The sequence below is a fragment of the Megascapheus bottae genome, chromosome 2 (genome assembly GCF_031878675.1).
Source record: "Megascapheus bottae isolate mThoBot1 chromosome 2, mThoBot2.hap1, whole genome shotgun sequence".
NCBI classification, from domain to species: domain Eukaryota; kingdom Metazoa; phylum Chordata; class Mammalia; order Rodentia; family Geomyidae; genus Megascapheus; species Megascapheus bottae.
In genome coordinates this window covers 86,968,776-86,990,006 of record NC_143510.1, presented here as the reverse complement: position 1 = coordinate 86,990,006, position 21,231 = coordinate 86,968,776, and the positions used below count along the sequence as shown (strand labels likewise).

Sequence of the window (21,231 nt, the reverse complement as noted above, 5' to 3'; positions counted from 1 at the left end):
AGTATCCACCATGAAACAGGATTGAGCTGTTTTTAGCCTCCCTCCCACCTCCCCGTCCATTTGTATCCATTAAATTTCTGTCACTCTATCTCAGAATCCTTGTCATTCCTTACTATGCTCTCTAGATAACATATTGGATTTTGGATTCTCCTTTGGGTGGCTAAGTTCTTCATAGCAAGAAAGTCAGATCTAAAATAGGTTAGGAATGTAAGATAGCCAAAAATCAATTAAGCTGAGGTAATAAGTGCTACATGGAGTGGAGTGTCATACAGAGACTCCCCAGGAAGTTTGGCCCTCTGGTTCTCATACCTCCTAAAACTCATGACTCTGCCTTCCCTTGGCAAATTTCTAAAGACTTTGCTTCCCAAGTCATGGGGCATTTATCTCCTATATCACAATAGCAACAACAACTTTGTCTTTCAGGCTGTGGTTTAATATTTAGACCAAATAGGCAATGGTTCCCCAGAGAGATGTGGTAGCCAAGAGGACTGTGAGATACTTACTGTTCAGTGGCAGGTAAATAGTCCAGTGTTTCATCTTAATAATTACGGATGTGTTGAGGCAGAACAGTGAGTTTCACATCTCAGTTCTAGATTTCAGTCCCTCATGGAGCTGTAGAATAGCAAGCTTCACATGGCATCTCACACTACTGACTTAACCTGTTCCCTGTCTCTGTTTTCAAGTCTAGAAAAAAAAATAAACTGGGTTAAGAAATAGAAAATCTATGTATGAAAATGGAAAATCCTCACCTTATCAAGTTTATGATTGAAAGTGAAGGAAAGGTTGAATGACTTGACTATGGTCACTCTGCTGGGCTGCAACACAGCTGGGGCTTCTGTCTGCCCCTCTGACTTTCAAGCTCTTGTTCTTTGAATAGAAGAGTTTTTTTTTCACAATTCCTTCACTATGCCTTTCCCTCTTCCCACAAGAGTGGATGACTCAGAATCTTCAGGGTATGTGGTAACCTGAGGAAGATACCCACCATAACTTGGCTTGTATAAGAATACAAGAGCAGTGCCCTTTTATGATGGGAATTGAACCTAGTCTTGAATGTCCTGTCATCCATGTCAGATCATTGTAGCTAGCTCCTCTTGAGTTTTTATGAAGACACTACCTCTATGACCAGCAGAGCAGTGCTTCTCCATTTGGCCCCTGGGCCAGCTGTAGCTAATACTATAGTACTCTTGCCTTAGAAGTCCTATGAGAGACTCTGGTGCATGTTAGGAGTTACTGGGTCCCCTAAACCACTCTTGGAGTACGATGTCCCATTTTGTAGGTCCTGGGGTGTGGTAGTTCTCAGGAGAGAGTACTCAGCTGAAGGGAGCACTTAGCAGGAGGGAATTCTCAGCTTCTCCTGGAGTTGATCTTTCCAGCAGGCATTGTTAAAAACATGTATGTCTCCCATTTTCCAGATGAAGCGTTGTGGAGGTTATATCAGCACTCCCTTGGTTTCTTGAATAAATGACTTGAATAGTATAGTCAGATAAAAGACAGGGACGGTTCTGACAGGTCTTTTACCTAACCTGGAGAAGATACATATTATTGGTTCATTGTCTCACATTTCAGTCTCCCAGGTGTCAGCAGCTGATGCCCACTTTAGATGCATCCCTGCTTCCTGCTCCAGTCTCCTCATGGAAGATGCTATAACCCACAGAACCCCATCAAGGTACTCTAAAAGAGCACAGAGTCTGAATCACAGGTAGTTTTGGCAGTAAAACAGCAGGGCTGACACTGTGGTTATCTCTGCCAAGCTACAGCTTGCCTACAATCCCATAGTAGAGATTGAATTTCTTTGGGGACAACTTGTTTTTCATTTTTGTTTGTGAGAGAATACTTTCTGAGGACTACTTTCCTGCAGGGGGAAAGAGTACAGAATGCACAGGGAAAAGAGCCCAGCAATTTTGTCTAGAACATTCGTTCTCTAAGGGTCACAGAAGCATTGAGAAGAGTAGAGAGTATGTTTGGAAGGATAAAATGAGAACATCATTGCCCTGTCTGTCCAGACTTCGTGGCAGATGGAAACAAATCATACACCTATTAATGTAAGTACAAAGAAGGCTTGGTTGGAGGGCTCCAGGCACAGCATCTGATATTCAGGTCGCATCCTTTGAGTCGTCGGGGACACCTGTGTTATGTTTAACTGAATAAACTTAGAAAACTGTACTTAATAGCTTCAAATCCTCAGGTTATCATGAGAGAGATCTTTCAAGCAATATCCATTCTAGTTTCTTCCTCTTTAAATTTCTACCCCTGGCTCTAAAAGCCTTGCAAGAGTAAATTCAAGGGACATCCTGCTTGTCTCTTTTCCTAGGTAGCAGGCCCTGCTGCTACAGTTCCAGATGATGAATTTATTCATAGTGGCAGGTGTATTGGATGAAACTAAAGAGATTGGAAAATTATGTAAAATGTTTGAGAATGTACGCACTTGTGCTTACATTTAATGGGCCTATTTTGAAAAGTTCCTGAACCCTGAAGCCAAGACAAAGTTTGATATCTCAGAGGCTGCATGTTTAAATATTTGTCATTCAGAAGATCCTGATTCTGCATGTTTTCCTCCATCCTGTCCCTTCTCCTGGTGTGCAGAGCACTTTTCTATTCATTTCCTTCATGACTTAAATGGTGGCAGTTACATCTGCACTGCAATCTTTCATTCTGAGTCTTAGGATGATATTTTCCATAGATAAGTAATGGGGCCTTCATTTTACAGGTGGAGAAATTAAGAGATGTATAAATTAAGCTGAGCTAAAGTAGCACTTGAATCTGTAGGGAGTTGTACTTCTCACTTCTCCGACCCTCCATTCCCTTGTTCTTTCTTTGTAAAAGTCTCCCAGCAGCGTTACTCTTCATGTTTAGACAGTGTAATTTGTTCAGAAGAGAATAGTGCGGGCTCTCTTGCATATTTTAGGATGTTTAACAACATCCTCCATGGCCTCTACTCATGAAATGCTAGTAGTACCCTACACACACACAAGCAGACAGACAGGCAGAAACATACACACACACACACACACACACACACACACACACACACACACACACACACAACAAATAATAACAGGCAACATAGCTCCAGCCATTGCCACTGAGAACTACTACTTTTCATAGAGTATTTGAAAACCTTAGGCATCAGAGAATTATCAATGAATTGGTCAGAGATGGTTTTAGAACAAAGGGCATATTAAAAATACATTACAGGTATTTCTGATATACCACCAGAGTTAAGAATTTCTTTTGCAGAATTTAAATCTCAATGCTCAAGGCCTCAGTGTCCTGATCTATGATACAGAACTGAAATATTGTATGTAACTCACACAGCTGTGAGACTAAAATTTGTACAAAGTGTCAAACAGTGCCTGGAGTTTAGCAGATTGCTCTTCGGGAATTAGCAGTCATTATATAAATTATTCCTAGCTTTCATCTCCCTTCATCTCTTTGGCACTCAAGTACAAGAGAGTGTTGAGGGTCTGCAGCATCACAACCAGCATCAGGATTTGCACTCAGAATCCTGACATGAATGACAGAATGTTTCAGATGAGCAGTCATGATGCGAGGTGTGGTCAGATGGAAAGGTAGAACCTGGAGTTAGCTGTTCAAGGTGGAATGAAGGTCAGTACATCCAAAGAGTTTATGGATGGAGGCTGTTGGATGATTTAGATTCGTTCCTGGTGGTGTCAGGAGGTGGAGTGAGGAAGATGGCCTGGCATTCAGAGATCATTGTACATAAGCCCATAGTTAAGTAGCTGAGCAAGATAGTAGGGTATCTTGAAGCTATGCTATGAAAACAAAGGCTGTCTGTCATTCTGATAAGGAGAAAGTAGCTAGCTCTCAAGAAACGGGTACCAAGACATGTGAAAGGGTATCAATGTATGTGAATTAATGCACCTTCTATCTGGCAAATATCATGTAACCCTTTTACTAATTACAATAAAAAAAAGAAAAAAAAGAAGTCAATTTTTTAATATTAGAACTGTTTTACTATCTTTAAGTCATAATACAAAGGGGTTTCATGTCAGTTTATGAGCATAACGCATGCTGATCAATGTCACCCTTTTATCAAGAACCCACTTTTAAGAATAGGGATCACAAGGATTACCCTTCTGTAATACTCCCAAGACAGAACTTGGTTAGTATGGCTGTGAGGGAAGCATTTCCATTCAAGAAAGGCTGAACTCAGGAGAGGCACTAGTGAAAGATATTCACTATGCTGTCCTTGAGAGGCCACCATGTCCCATTGAGTTTATCCTACTGCTTCCCAGTCTCTGACAATGTACACTACAAGTACAGCATGATATTTACAAGGTGTCTGAGGTCTCTAGAAGAGTTGCCTGCATCACAGAGGAGCCAATCTAAATCTGCCATCCTGGCCTGATGAGGAAATGAGTGTCACTGTCACTTGTAATTCAATCATGGCACCCACACTTGGGAAGCCTGGAGACTTCCCAAAGGTCCCAGAGGACCTTTCTTGGTGCATTTGGAATGTGATACAGCTAGTACTGAAAGATCTGGGTTCCCCTCTCAGTATTACAATGCTTCACTTGACCCAGTCTATTTTCCAGGATCACCCAGGATAAAAGAATGGTGTCAGGGTTCATGTCTGGGGCACTTGCCCCTGTCATCTTAGCTGATAATATTTATAAGTTTCCCTCAGTTCTACCAGTCTTCTGTTCTTTGAATGATATTTCAAATGGGACCCAGAGGGTTTCATTGATCCCTTTGGCCTGACTATCATGTTGGCCATAACCTAAGACCTATGACATACCATGAGAGCATTTGACAGATTCTTTGAGCCAAGACTTCTCCATCTAAGATCTTTGAGGGTTGTCATCCTTCCAGGGGTCTATTCCTCCCTCCCTTATTTTACCAGTTGTTACTTTCTCCTTGCTTGGGAGCAGAGGGACTCACTGTTTGCCGATTTAAACCAATCACCATTTCTCTCGTCCCCAAAATGTAATTGAAGAGAGCCTTAATGGCTTCGAAATGATGATAGCTCCATAAACCGATTAAAAAGGCTTTAATAAAACTGTCTAGCGTTATTCTCCACAGCTCAGACAGTGCCCTTTGTTTTCTAATGATGTCTACAGGAAATAAAGGTCAGTTTTCTTATTTTCCTTCTTTTTTTTATTTTTTTTGGTGTGTTGTCAGGGGGCCTGCAGCCCCCAAAAAGCCCACTTCTGTCTGCATGTTCATGCTGTGTTCCTTTCCCCACAGACAATCCATGTTGCTATCGTCTGTGCCGGATATAATGCCAGCCGGGATGTTGTCACCTTGGTCAAGTCTGTCCTCTTTCACAGGTAAGAGCTGCCTTCACTCACACTCTGTGAGACCAGTGCATATACCTGTGCACTTGCACATCCTTTCTTAGGAAGGGGAGGGAGACAGGATCATCATAATACTGTGTTTATCTGTGAAATTGGAACTAAGGAAGCCTGATGAGACTGATGGGGAAACATATACATAGTAGGGAGTAGAGAATGGTGGAAGGGTTAACTGATCAGAATCTATTGTACACATAAATGAGCATGTCAAATTGACATCCCTTGGTTTATGTTTCAAGATAATAATAATAACATTTTATTGTTGTTGCTGTTGTTGTTGTGAGTCATGGGGCTTGAACTCTGGGCCTGGGCGCTGTCTCTAAGCATTTCACCTCAAGACTACTTCCCTCCCCCTTTAGCCATGGCATCACTTCTGGTTTTCTGTGATTAATTGAAGATAAAGAGTCTCATGGACTTTAGTGCCTGGGCTGGCTTTCAACCTTGATCCTCAGATCTCAGCTTCCTGAGTAGCTAGGATTACAGGTGTGATCCACCTCCCAGCTAATAACAACATTTTTAAGCACAAAAAATATTCACTTACCTCTCAAACTTCCATACATGAAAGCAGAATTTTTGTCCAGAGTTCTGAGGATGGTACAGTAGGATTCTAGTGTTTAATAGCAACGGTCTGGTACTGTCTTACTACATTTAGAATTGTAGCTCTCAGACCTAAGGTAGCCTTCACAGAAACTCCAAATTAAATGTTTCAGCTTCTCTGTTAGTCTCTGTTACCATTCTCTCTTTCTTTCTTTCTTTCTTTTTTTTTTTTAACACATCCTTGTGGAGGAGGTGGTGCTGTGAGCTGCATGGTGTCCAACCCAGAATTCATGTTTTGAAGTTCTAACCTCTAGTATCTCAAAATACAATTCTATTTGGAGACAGAATGTTAAGATAATGATTAAATTAGAGTCTTCATAGTGGACCGTAGTCTGCTGTGATAAATGTCTCCAAGAAACCCCCAAAACAGAATAGGAGAGTCACGTACAGAGGGAAGATTATATGAACTCAGTGTGGGTAAACTGCAAAACAAGACAGGTGCCTTAAAATATCTCAGACATCCAACAGTAAAAACATAAATCTCTTGAGTTTCTGCCACCTCCTCTGTGGTGTTTTGCTGTGGTAGTCCCCTAAAATGAATGTAGGCTTCTTTCTCTATTCTAGTATGGCCACTCCCATTTTTATATTAAACAGAAATATGCCCTCACCATTGATGCTTTCCATTGACCTCATGATTCCTTCCCTTGGGACTAGGAAAAGCACTGCTTCAATGTAGAAGCACCTGTACCCTGCTTCAGGAGTCATCTCTGCTTGATGTCAAATTCCTACCATTTATATCTGATTCAGATTTCTTCTTCCCTTTCACTATTTTGGTTTGTATCTCAGTATACTCAGGATCATGTCTAGAATTGAGTCCAGCCAGTGTCCTTCCCTCTACTCTACTTTCTCATCTGGGTTTGGGTGAAGCTCAACTATAACTGTAGCCAGTAGCTGGAAAGGTACATCAGATAACCAAGTCAGAGCACAGAAATTTTCCACATTCTTGTTCACCTGAGCAGACACTTAGGCTAATGTGTAAGTTGAAATTGGCCTTCAGTGTTAAAAACATAGTTGGGAACATTGGTGGACAGCAATACCCACTACTTCTACAAGAAGCCAGGGTACATTTCTTTTTAGTTCTGTTTTGTTACTAAATCCCCCAGACAGTCTATTAGTTATTAGTCTATTAGGCTAGGTGTTATCAGCACCTAGTGGTCCTTTGTCTTAGAATGCCAGCCCTTCTTCTCCATCCTGTACACACCCCAGTTCTTTCCTTGCTTATTTCTGCTCTTCAGATCTATATTCTCTCTGAGTTCAAGATACTTGGGACAGGTCAGTCTGATCTGACAAAACCCTTTCAGTGGCTTCTTGTGAAGAGAAGGAGATAGATCCTCTGCATGCACAGAGAATATTGAGTTCAGGTGTGTTCTACACTGTGTTCTCTTGTCTTTAAAATGCCCCATCACCATAGCCTGTTGTAGTTCCCATTCTCTCTGTGGTATAACCTACTGCCTCATCCGCCTCCTTCCTGCTAATCTGGTAGACCCCCCCTCTCACCCTGTAAGACTTTGCAAAAGCATCATATTCAACAAGTGAGACGCCCACTTGAAGCTCTCTCTCTTGGTTCTCCTCTCCTTGCCTTCCATGCCCTGTTCACTTTCTGATATACTTATTCATTGATCCCTACATAGTTACACATGGCCTATCACCTGACCAAAACTTGGCTTCTTTTTCTATACCCCTGGCACCAGAGAAAACTATGTATCACGTACCATACGCTAGTATGTGTTGTCTTGTTTAGTAAGTACATTAGTAAAGAATCTGAAGGTATTTTTTAATCAGATAATGAAGATTTCCAACCCAGACGTTATTCAGTTTCATATTCATACCACTGTACAGAGGCATTAGTAGATCACTGAACTCTGCAGTTCCTATATCACTGAGTTTTCGCTGTGAGTCCATGTGCTTCAAAATGTATTTTATTTTTAACAGTGTGTATTACTGAACTCAAGATGTAGCTCTTTGCCTGGGCCCCTTATACAGACAGCCATGCTTAGCTGACTGACTGCTAGTCAGCCATGTAGTTGCTGAATTCCTATTGTGGGGAAAAAGACTAGGAGGATATATACTGAGATTGTATATCAGAGGGAGACTGAGGGATATCCAGTAAAGATTGGCCAAGTAGGGCTTGATTCTCTTACCTGCCGATTCCAGGAAAGATGTCTTTCTATATGATGAGAGCTCCTGTGCTTTTGGAGACTTCATCTGCTCAGATACAGGCACTGTAGGCTGAGCACGGAATTAGATGGGTGGTGTTAGCCTGTATGTATTTACTTTTGTTCTTCATTAAAGATATCTAGTTTCCTGCCAGGTATATGGGGGGACTATTCTTTTAGAGATGGGTATTTACATGATTATAGATTTTTATCAATTTATAATTATAAATTATAAATGTTAAGGTTATAAAAACTACTGGTATTATTCAGAGTACATTTTATTCCTGTTGCTTTAGCTACAAATCCCATAATCTAGCAGTAATTGAAATTGTTAAGAATTCTGTTTGAAGGTAAACTTGAATACTCCTGCGACTCCCACATACACAGTGCAGAGAGAGACATTAGGTTTGAAAACAACAGTTTTATCTTCGGGTACAATTGCAGGCCACAATCTCATGGAGACACAAATATCTGATAAGGAAGCTGATTATGTTATGAAAATTCTGCATCTCATGCCAGTGATTACTTGATCCTGGACCAAATGACCAAATGACCTAGTCCTTGATGTCCTATGGAGAAGGGCAAATCTGTAATTGATATGCTGGTGATAAACCAGTTGAGCTCTCAAGACAAAAGGACATTTGAAAGACTTTCCACTCAGAAGTCCAGCTATAAATAACTTCATTGCCTCCCAAGCACGTTACAGAGATTAACTAAGACATGATTATAAAATTTGTTCACAAATTAAGTACCTTCCTAATGTTAATAATAATATAATAATAGTAGTGCAGGATGCTCCTTTTGGCTTTTACTGGTAATTACAGTAATTAGATTTATTTTTCAGAACAAGATTTTCCACAAATGTTCATTTAACATTTGCTTTGTTCCATCAAATCAGTCTTATCTCTGTGGAATGTTCAGTGACAATGAGCAATTGATATTTTAGAGATTGTAAGAGAGTGGCATGTGCCTAGTTCTACATAGTGCTGCTGGCATTAGAAATGCTTATAACCTTTTAGAGGAAAATTTTAAAGTACATACCAAGGACCTTGACCTTATGTAAATTGTCTTAAGGACTTGTCTTAAAGAGATCAGTCTAAGTATAGAAAAAGCTTCTGTGAAATACTTTTTGTAGACATAACACTGGATAACTCTTGAAAACAGCAAAAACAATGGAACATCCTCTTACAAAAAATATGTAACTGTTTTGCATTAAAACTCCCTTGTAACATGTGGGGATATTTAATATATAAAATAAATGAAAATAAAATTCAGAATAAGAAGCATAAAATGTATTTCAGAATATATATTCATAGATGTAGGGTATATAAATGCTTGGAATAGGAGATCACCATACATAAGGCAGGGAGCTTTTGAAAATTGTGTTTAGGTGAAAGGAATAAAAGTAAGCATGTTTTTATTTTTCTTTCACATGTATTTTGGGTCCTTTAATTTTTTACGTCTGGGGTGAAGGAAAGGTAGGTGAGGAAGATATAAACTGTATTTAAGGGAAGTTTATTAGTTATGATACAGTAACATAGGAGGTCTCTATGTCTCCATGATGGAAGAAATTTTTTTTCTTTTTTTTTTTTGGCCAGTCCTGGGCTTGAGCTCAGGGCCTGAGCACTGTCCTTGGACTTTCTCAATGCTAGAGCTCTACCACTTGAGCCTCAGCACCACTTCCGGCTTTTTTTCTATATATGTGGTACCAAGGAATCGAACCCTGGTCTCCATGCATGCTAGGCAAGCACTTTAACCACTAGGCCAAACTCCCGGCCTTGGAAGAATTTTTTTTTTTTTTTGCGAGGGGGACCCTATGGGATTCTTGTAAACTCCATCCCAAGTTACATCTAAGAGAAATATGGCTCCCTTTGAAGATACTCAATACTTGCTATCAGAAAAAAGAAATCCTTATTTACTTACTAACTTAACTAACTTATTCCAGAAGATGGTAAAACTTTAATAGCTGTTTTCCAGGATGATCATCTGGCTGTTCCCAGGTACGTTTCTGTTGGCTGATAGGAGATGATTATTTCCTTTACATACCAGCAGATTCTTGTTATATGGATTATTTTCTTTTAAATCCTACTCCTAGCATTGAAGAACCTATGGAATAAAAGAATGTTTCTAGTGAGGGGCACAAATTACCTTCTTGCTGATTCTGGAATAATCATATGACAGAAGTAGTGTTTAGGTCATGGAACAGGACATTAGGTATGAGAAAGACTTAAGAAAGCCAGCCCAACTTCAAGTTCCAGTTCTGCCTTGTGTGAGCTGGTGAATCCACAATCATTGGCTTCTTGGAGTGTTGGCTCTTCTTCCAGTTCTCACATAACCCTGTTTTTAGTATGGAAAGAAATTTGTAGCGTACATAATCAAATTCTAGGGTTGTCCTCACTATGCATGATTCTTTTTTATGTGTTTACAAGTTGGCCACCTATTAATATGTAGCTTCCTCCCATGCCTCCTTGAGGTAGATGGGCACCATTCTTCTTAGATCAAATAATGTAGGACCATATATGAAGCCATGGTCTGGTCACAGAGAGAAAATGTGCAAAATCAGGTTAGAACTCATTCATTCTAACTTTAGAGACCAGACTCTACACCAGCTGGAAGTTGCCGTTATCAGCATCATTATTCATGTGCACGCACACACACTCTAATTCTCTTGCTTAGCATTTTTTTGGTTAAGGCTAGTATTCTACCACTTGAGCCACACATCTATTTCTAGCTTCTTACTAGTTTATTGGTAATAAGAGTCTCTTGGATTTGCCTACCGGGGCTGGCTTCAAACCATGCTCCTCAGATCTCAGTTTCCTGAGTATCCAGGATTATAGGAATAACCACCTGTACCCAGCTTTCATTCCGATTTAGTGACCACTTGGGACAGCTGTGAGAGATAGTTATTATTGCTGATTTTTCCATTATCCTCTTCTTCCAGATTGCACTTTTGAAATGCTGAGTTTAATATATAGATACAGATACAGGTTTTTAGAGGCTCCAGCATTGGAGTTTTTAGTAAGAATATGGAAACAGCATGGTAGGGATTATTTTTGAATAAACAGAAGAATTTTTTTCTTTGGTCCTGCCTCTTACCAACAAGGATGGGTTTGTTATTATTTATGCCTGTCCAGGAGCTTGAACTTTGGCCTGGGCACTGTCACTGAACTTTTCTGTTCTACCACTTGAGCCACAGCTTCACTTCCTAATTTTCTTTACTTTTTTTTCATGATGATTAATAAAAAATCAGAGAATCATATTCTTTTCCTGGGTTGGCTTTGAGTGGTGATCCTCAGGTCTCAGCCTCTTTGAGAAGTCAGGATTACAGGCATGAGCCAATGGCATTCTGCTGTGAACTGACTTTTATGGTCAAATTTTGAGCTTTTCTGATTACATTTAAACTTCATTCCAATTTGATAGAATAGTTCTCACTGTCCCCATAAATGGATGTGGATACTAGGAAAGATTAAGCAATCATTCATGGTCACAGATAAGCAAATACTGGTCTTAGAGATTTAGCCTTGGCTCTTCAAACTTCTACCGTCCATATTGCTTTTGCTGGACTATTTTTCTAGAAAATTCTCTTGTGGAGAGCTTTGCTGACATGTCCTTAGATCTTTATATATTATCAGTGACACTTGGCCTCTGTAAAGCCAAGGACTCAAGATCAAACTGTTCATCCAGCTTCAGTAATTTTCCCAAATAAGTTTTATTAAATCTCTGTCACAGATGCATAGTGCCATCACAGGTTCATTTCTTTTCCTGAATTTGCTATCACATTCACATTTTAAACATAAAATAATTAAAGATGATCTCAGCTCCTCTGGCTTCATGTATTTTCATCTTAAAAAAGGCATATCCTGGATCACCTTGAAAGGGCTGCAGAGGCAGGAGAAAGCAGTGGTTTAATATCTTTACCTCTTTGTTGCATCAAATTTATTGCATCCTAACATGAACAATGGAGAAGTTAAGGAAACAGAGACAGCAAAAGTGGCGCTCATTAGGAGCCAACTATGCTGGCTGAAATTGGCACACACACACACACACACATTCTGTTCTTTCTTCTCTGTGCACTGTGTTGATCTGTGTGTAGAGCAGACTATGTCTGAAGCAGCCTCTGGGAGGCTCCAACCCAAGCAAGGTTTTGGGCCCACGCCAGCATGCAGGAAGAAGGTTCTTTCCAGGCTTAAAGCAAATTCATCCCTAACAATTTTTATAACCAATGAATTGGCATATACGCAATTATTTTAGCTGTTATAGAGATAAAAAATAAATCAAATGCTTCCAATCATATATTAAGAAAATTAATCCTTCTGAATTGGCTTTTATTAAATGCCCAGTTGGTCAAATTCCCTGTGCTGTAAATGCATTCTTAACATCTGCCTAACTGGCACTTATCTCTCTTTAAACCAACGAAAATAAGGGGGAAACTCATAGCTTTTAGCTGATTTTGAAATGGGTAGAGCTTTATCACTACAATTTTTTCTTATCTTCCTGAATCATGAGTCAAATGTGAAGTAAGACTCAGAACTTAGCCCTCCAGAGATTGAAATGCTATTTCTCCTAATCTTGAGTTGCTACAGAATATCTGTTTAACTCTGGACATAGTTGGACTCGGTATCAGCAGGAATTGGACCTCCTTCCTGGTCAGAGGCCTGTCTGGAGAATCACAGATGCCCCAAACTGGGCACACCACTTAGTGCACAAACAGAACAGGCCTAATTCACCAGCCAAGCTCCCAGACAAGACTCATTCTCCAACTCAGACATTTAAATGTGAATTAGAATTTATTGTTCATAAAAGTTAAAACTTGCTGTTTTTTGGAGGGGCCAATCATAGGGTTTAAACTCAGGATCTGGGCACTATCCTTGGGCTTTCTCAAGGCTAGCACTCTACCACTTGAGCCACAACAGCGCTTCCAGCCTTTTCTGTGTATGTGGTACCAGGGATTTGTGCAAGCTAGGCAAGCACTCTACCACTATGCCACACTAATAACACAGAAAACTTGCTCTGAAAAATGTAAGTTTCAGCGATGTACAGTCCTAGTGCTACCAACATCTTAATTTAACATTAGGTTCTTGTCATCACACTAAAATGAAGCCTCATATCTGATGGCAGGCACTTCCTATTTTCACCTCGCCCCTCCCTTACCAACCACTGTTCTTCCTGTCTCTGTGGATTTACCTACTCCATACATTTCACTTTAGTGTTATCGTATAATACATTTTTTGGCTGTCTTCTTGGTATAATGTTTCATAGTGCGCCATCCACAGTATAGCTTGTCTCCCTGCTTTCTTCCTGTTTATTGACGAATAATATTCCTTTCTTTGATTACCCTATGCTGAGTTTATCCACTCATGACATTAATAGGAAATTCTGAAAAGATGTTGTAATCTATTGTGCTGACAATGGAGTTTTTTTGTTTGTTTGTTTGGATTGTTTTTGGTTGGGGACGTAAAGAGAATTGCTGAGTGATTTAGCAGTGGATAACTACATGCTACATATGCTACATGCTCTTTTTTGGGTTTTTTGTTTTGTTTTGTTTTTTGTTTTTTGTTTTTTTGTGGGTTTTTTTGGTCATTGGGCTTAAACTCTGGGCCTGGGAGCTGGGTGCTGTTCCTGAGCACTTCAGGTCAAGGCTACTCTCCTATCCCTGGATCCACAGTGCTACTTCGGTTTTCTAGTGGTTAATTGGAGATAAAAGTTCCACAGCCTAGTGCCTGGACAGGCTTTGAGTCGAGATCCTCAGATCTCAGCTTCCCGCCACCATACCAGCTACATGCTGCTTTTTCTTTTTTTTTCTCTTTCTTTTTTTTTTTTTATTGTAATTAGTAAAAGGGTTACATGATATTTGCCAGATAGAAGGTGCATTAATTCACATACATTGATACCCTTTCACATGTCTTGGTACCCATTACCCTCCCCCCCACACCCCCACCCGTCTTGGCTTTCCCCCCTTCCCTATCAAATTTCAAATAACCAAATACAAATAAATTCAATATATCAGATAACAAAGTGAGATACTGTAACAATATGAGATAACCAAGGGACAGCAAAGGAGATGAGAGACAACATAGTACATTAAGGACAACAATCATTCATTATATGGCTTTTGTTTCAATATCCTGGAGGTCCTTTCAATTAGCTTCATACTATATGGACATGCTGCGTTTTCTTTTCTTTTCTTTTCTTCTCTTTTCTTTTCTTTCTTTCTTTTTTTTTTTTTTTTGTTGTTGTTGTTATTGCTAGTCCTGAGCTCAGGGCCTGAACACTATCCTTGGACTTTCTCAAGGCTATAGCTCTACCACTTGAACCACAGCCCCCCTCCAGCTTTTTTTCCATGTATGTGGTTCCAATGAATTGAACCCGGGTCTTCGTGCATGCTAGGCAAGCACTCAAATTCCTGACCCTGCTATACATCATTTTATAAACCCCCAAGTATCATTTGTAGGTTCTAGTATCTCCACCTTCTGCCCAATATTTGTTGTTGTCTATCTTGTCTATTTTAAGCACTCTAGTGTGGGAGTGATGCATCTAATTGTGGTTTTGACTTGTATTTCCCTAAGAATTAATGACACTGAACATCTTTTAATGTGCTTATTGACAATTTGGTTGCATCCTTGAGGTAGGGTCATGCAGATCTGTATTTTTTTAATTGGCGTACTGGTCTTTTTTGGTGTCGTTATTTGATTTTTGTTGTTTGATTTTTATCATAGCAACAAACTCCTTGTCAGATATGTGGTCTGTAGATATTTTTTCACTCAGTTGGGAATTATATTTGTCACTTTATCAATGTCCTGTGAAACACAAAATATTTTTCTCTTATTTTTATTTTGTCACTTAATACAAATTTCATATTCCTTGAGTCCAGAAGCTTGAGGTCAGGCAAGGTAACACTGTGGTCAGGTTCTGGTGGCACTTATTCCTGGTTTGCAGATGACCATCTTTAAAAAAGATGATTTTCTTTCTGGATTTTGACGTGGCAGACAACAGAGAGAGAGGTAGTCTTTGAAATTAGTCGGGTTTATCTATTTTCTTCTTTCATTGTTTTGCACTTTATGTGATGGTAAGTCTATAAGAGGCAATTACCTAAGCTAATGTTAAAGAAGTTGCTCCATCATTTTTTTTTATAGTTAATTGCTTCAGAGTGCATTTGGATCTCTTTGTTTCTGTGGGGAAACAAGTTAGTAGATAGGACACTAAAATAATATTCAAACACAGAGCCACCAAAATAAAGTTCAAACGCAGAGCCTGCATTTCCCTGTGAACATAGAAATGAAATCCCACTAGATTACAACAGAAGTCCAAGTTACATTTCCATAGTGCAGTGAGAGTCACTGGCCAGTCATCTGCATAAGTAGCCTATCTTCCTTGGAGACATTTTGTGTAATTGGAGAACAGAAGTCTAGATGTAGTAACTGTAGCAGAGCAGCTGGTACAGGAAGAGAAAATTGCATGAACACAGTCTAGAGAAGAACTTGGCTGATTCTTGGAGCTTTACCTATGTCAGGCCTTACAGTAGCATGGTTAAGAAATGTTACTTTAAAAGAAGACTTAGATTTATTAGTAGGAGTGGTAATTGGCCATATTCAGAACCAAATGGAAAGAAGGTGTGTGAAGACATGAGCTTGAAAAGTAAGATGGGGAAAAAAAATAAGATGGGGTGAGATCGAGGAAGTTTCTGTTAGGTGGACATAGGAGCTTGAGTCTCATACCTCACACAGCAGGCAGAAGGTATTGGGAGTATTGAGAGAGCATATGACTTCCATGATGGAAGATACGTTGAAAGGAACAAGAAAGACAGAGATACCACCAAAGGTTGAGCTAGATAATGATAGCTAATATTTACCATGTCTTTACTATCACATCTCTCTTTTGAGTGTGTCAGGTATTTAATCAATCTGACAATAACTATAAGATAACTACTTTTTTGTCAGTCCCACTTTATTTGGAAGCTGAGACTTAAGAGATGAAAATTTTGATCAGAGTTCATCATTATCTTGTGACAGAACCAAGAGTAGAAGAAACCAGGTACTTCGTTGCGTGTTCTGAGACCTAGCTACTAACCACTTCTGAAGACCTGAAGGTGACCAGGTATGAGAGACATGACAGGCTAGTTGCTCAGGTTATGCTCTGTTTCTAGATAATTGAGTGGTACACATTGGATCCAGACAGGATGCTAGAGAAAGGCCTGAAAGAGGTAAAGAAAGCATGAAATAATTTGAGACTTCAAAATAGAGTCACTCATTGATGTCATCATTTAGAATATGTGGGAATATGCCAGGTAGTGTTCTGGGATTGGGGTAGAGCAGGTTAAGAGTGATAGACCTAAACCTCCCTTCCCACCTGCCCTTCCACCACCCCAAGAAATTACTTTGTAGAGGAAAACCAGGAAAGACACAAATAATCCACAAATAATCAGTAGCTTGGCTTATTTAGACTATTGTAAGTGGGGCCTTCTTTTTTTTTTTTTTTTTTTTTTTTTGCCAGTCCTGGGCTTGAGCTCAGGGCCTGAGCACTGTCCTTGGACTTTCTCAAGGCTAGAGCCTCAGCACCACTTCCGGCTTTTTTGTATGTATGTGGTACCAAGGAATCGAACCCGGGTCTTCGTGCATGCTAGGCAAGCACTTTAACCACTAGGCCAAACTCCCGGCCCAAGTGGGGCCTTTTTAATCATGAGGATCCTGTGGGCTGGAAATACAGCACCCTTTAATCGGCAGTTCATATTACTATTTAAAGCACAATATTCTGGCTTACAGAAAGTTACTTTCACAAGTTCTGTAGGGATTTGGACTGTGGCTTGGCGCACTTTAGAGAAGACAGCATTTGAGAGGTGCCATCTAAGGATCCACACTTGCAAGGACATCCCTAGTTCTCATGATGGTACTCAGAGTAGAACATAAGTAAAAACTCCTCTGAGGATCTCACCTGACAAGTGACACATGGCTATTGTGAAATATCCAGCCATTCGTGGCTAAGACAGGGTGTTAGTGGTCCCCTGTCTAGAAGCTCAACATAACTTCTCATTAAGCATTTGCATATTCTTCTAATGAGGAAAGCTAATGAGGTGAAAATTCCTTTGACAATACAGACACCTAGTACTATGCTCTGTAATTTTTTTTAATGGATTTACTCCCCCTCTTGGAGAGACTTAAAGACAGAGAAGGGAGGAAGCCCCATCTGGTGTTTGTATATCTTTCTCCAAAGCCTGCTCCTCTGGTCCATTCTGGTACATCTTCTGCTCTGTAATCAGACTGAAGGGTCCTGGAATTACAACACTGAGCTCCTGCCTGCTGAACCTCCAAACCTTATCTGGCTCATTTTTCTCCTGGTAATGAAATTATAATGATTGGAAATTCCCATATTTAGATCTTGCCTCCCTATTCCTAGCATTCAGTTGGTGTCCTATAAGTGTTGTACTATGTATGAGCCAGCTACACAAGACGTTTCCTCTTCTCTTTCCTTATATCCTATTGATGTCTTCACCTAGCCTCCATTTCTACCCATCTACAGTTCTCATTTCATTGCCACTTAGTACATGGTCATTTCTTATAGACTTTGCTCTTCCATGCAAAGGTCTCCTGCACAATAATGAGTCATTAACTCTAGAGGCTACTTCTCATTATACACACCAATATTACAACCTAGGAGATGTTCCATGCCAAACCCATTCAGTAGGCAAGGGGGGACTACCCAGCCTTATAGTCCTCCTGTGGATCTTGGGCAGTGATTCCACACAGCCAATTCCTTTGATTAATTCTCTGTTGTCACCCTCGAATGCCTTGACTCCATGTGTTACAGTTTCCCTTGGATAACTATCTTCAGTTATATACACCACCTGATGTTTGCACTCCCACCTTACACTCACCTCCTCCAATTCCAAATTTGTCATTGCCTTGCAGTGTGCCTTTCCAGTTGGATCTCTTGTCCTAAAGTTACCACTACTTTCTCAAGAACCCCACTGGCACTCTCTACAGCTCCTTGTCTTTTTTTCCCCCCTCATAGCTAAAAATCTTCTTTGTTTACCTTCCTGATCCGGTTCCTCTTCCTTGAACATTGTATATTATTTTTTTTAATGCTATTAAAACAGAATACCACCCAGTAAGTAATTTATTTTTTTTTTAAGTACACTTGTATTGGCTCGTGGCTTTAGAGGTTAGAAAATCCAATATCAAGTTGCTAGCATCTGGCAAAGCTCTTTTCGCTACATCATCCCATGGAAAAAGCACAAGGGCAAGAGAGGGCCAGAGAGAGAAGGGGTGAGGAATCAACTTATCATTTTATAAAGGAACCCCCTCCTAGGATAATGACATTAATCTATGAGAGCATTGGTACCCTGTGATCTAAGCAAATCCATTGGACAGACACCTGTACTTTAGAACCTACATTCAGATGGTGGCCCACTGTTTTAGTCACATCCTCATTTCAGTCTACCTAATCAGATTACCTTCCGAATGCCAAGTCCTCAGCTAGTCCTCTTACGTATCCACATACCAAGTTTGTTTATTAAACTGCTATGTATTACAGCAGGGTCCATTTGAACACAACTGACAGGATCCTTGAGCTCACTGAGCTCCCAAAGAGGTGAAAGGTGGAAGATAAACAGAAAGTCATGCCTTGTCATGGTTACAGTGGGCATGTAGTGTAGAGTTAACTATTAGTCAGTCAGGGCCATGGCCTAGACATGGGTCATCAGGCAAGAACTATAGCAGCAAATGACTGACCTCAGATTTGAGGGCAGGTAAGAGATGACTCAATGCTGAATGGGAAGGCCAAAGGAAGACAAGATTTAAGTTCTGTGAGAACAGGGCCATTGTTTCTTATTCAACTCATGTCTGCAGCATCTAGCTATTGCCTGACAAATGTATGTGCTTGGTAAGTGTTTGCTGAGTAGCATGTATAAGAGAAGACTGTGGGGAGCAAAACACAGACACATCAAAGAAAATGTCTGTGTGTGTGCACATACCAAGGACAGGGCCAGGGAGCTGCTCCATGAGGCTGGCCTAAAGCTGTGTCATGCTGGTCCCCACAGCTAGCTGAGACCCAGACTGTTTTAATTAGATGTTTGTTGCATTGCCTCCTTCTCTCCTCCTGGCTTACCTTCTCTCGATTCCCACTGTAATGCTACCTGGCCTAACCCATAGGTGTCCCTGACTCTCCATGGAGAGTGTCCCCTCTCCCTTTGTGACAAAGTCACACTTACTCCTTTCCTCCCACATAGCCCTTTGACCCTAGCAAAATGAGTCCCTTATTCGTTTCACTTTCACAGAATTTTGTGTTCTTTTTTCCTAATTCTGCCTCAAGCTCAGGTTTACCTGTGGATTCTCTGTTATCCTGAACAGTGTGAGGTGTCTGAGGCCAAGGCCTACTCATTCCCTTCTGTGGATTTCCCAACTACTTTATTTCTAGTAGGTGTTCATTCACAGTATTATGGATCAGCTGGTTATTATTAGCAGTGGACTAGTATTTATGATAGTGCTCCTGGATTGAAATACTCTACTGCTTTGTGCTAAGCACATTCTCCATAGTATCTCCTGTTTATAAGTGTCCTGTTTATTCTTGATATGTCATAAATTATATTTACTATCTTACAATAGCCTAATGAGCAGGTATTTCTTTCATTATTTTATAGCAATGTAGATATATAAAGGACATGTTCAAGATTGCCACTAATAAACGCTTGAACTAGGTTTATATTCCATTTCCACCAGAAGTTTTGCCCCTATGTCAAGCTTTTAGACTACAGCCCAGTAATCAGTTGATTAGATGAAAGTTGTAGAAATACTAAAACTGACTACAGATTGATACTCTGATCTGGGTCTCCAGATCATGCCAGTGTGGCTTTCTTTTGAAGCAGAACAAACATGAAATCCAACTTAACTCTTGCTGTAGGGTGGAAGTGTCTTGCTAGCTGCCACAGGCAGTAATTTGATGACTTGGCCTTCTGTGGTTGTATTTCTGCACTAATGCCAGTGTAATAAAGGCTGGACAAATTGTTAGCATGTCCTGTATTTCTAATTTTTACAATACTATTGCTTTCATATCAAGTACGACAGTGACTTTACCATCTATGGTGCTTGGTTTATTTTTACCTCTGAAATCCTGAGGTTGCTTGAAGATAGCCTCTCTCCTTTTCAATTCCATGAAGCACCATTAGGACACATGCCTAACTTATTTTCACCATTGCTGTTAGAAACTTCCCCTATTTAGCAACTTGGAAATGATTGCTTTTGCAGCTGGAATCAGAGGCCTCAATTCCTGGACCTCCTTCTCTATCCCCCAATAGGCGGAACCCTCTGCATTTCCACCTCATTGCTGACTCGATCGCCGAGCAAATCCTGGCCACACTTTTCAAGACCTGGATGGTGCCTGCTGTGCGCGTGGACTTCTACAACGCAGATGAGCTCAAGGTAAGAAAGGGAGTTTGAGGGGACTTGGGAGAGCTGACTATATGGTGCGTTCCCAATGGGACTTCGTGTTATATGTGGTAAAGTAGATTGTAGCAATGACAGAAAACTCACCTCTTAGCTGAAAGTGTCTAAGATGTAACTGAAGTTGTCTGTTTTTATTTCTGAAAGCATTAACATAAGCACTTCTTCAATACAGAAGCCATCTTGGTCTGGCCATTTTGATACAGTTCTTGCCCCCAATTCTTCATTGAGACTAGAGACCACTGGCCTGGAAAGTATCCACAAATGGTTTCATGATAGAATTATAACAGGATCCTGTTGCCCAACAAAATTTTTTGATTAGGACACATGACTCTACTTCCTGTCTTTCTTTTTCCTGCATATTGTCTCTTTTACTTAAGTGCTAGAGCAGCCCTCTCTCTCTTACATTTGAGTCTTGAATCATATTTTTTTCTTCTATCTAACATGGTGATGAGCTCTGAGTCTAATGAACTTGGCTTTGAAACTGTGTATTGTCATTTACTGGTCATAAAACACAAAGTAAATCAAGTACATTTGTGACAGCCTACTACTAGAAGATGGTAATGATTCTAAATTGTGGGATATTTAAGAGAGACAAAGGAGGGAGGATACAGGAATATGCTTTAACAGACTATGTTGATTAAATATTAAAGAGAATGTTAGGCCAGAGTGTTGGAAACTATTCGGTCATCTCGTTCCGTGGCTTGAAATCTTCTATTACACTATGGTGAA

The 21,231-nt window shown here is 40.1% G+C and overlaps 1 protein-coding gene across 1 annotated transcript in view; it reads left to right on the top strand.

Moving 5' to 3' along the window:
• The window catches only part of Large1 (LARGE xylosyl- and glucuronyltransferase 1), a 449,296-nt gene that overhangs the window by 215,052 nt on the left and 213,013 nt on the right, over window positions 1-21,231 (top strand). Inside the window, exons 5-6 of the mRNA XM_090328589.1 lie at window positions 5,209-5,291; window positions 20,355-20,478. Coding sequence (XP_090184715.1) covers window positions 5,209-5,291; window positions 20,355-20,478 — 207 coding nt within the window. The remainder of the gene's footprint in view (window positions 1-5,208; window positions 5,292-20,354; window positions 20,479-21,231) is intronic.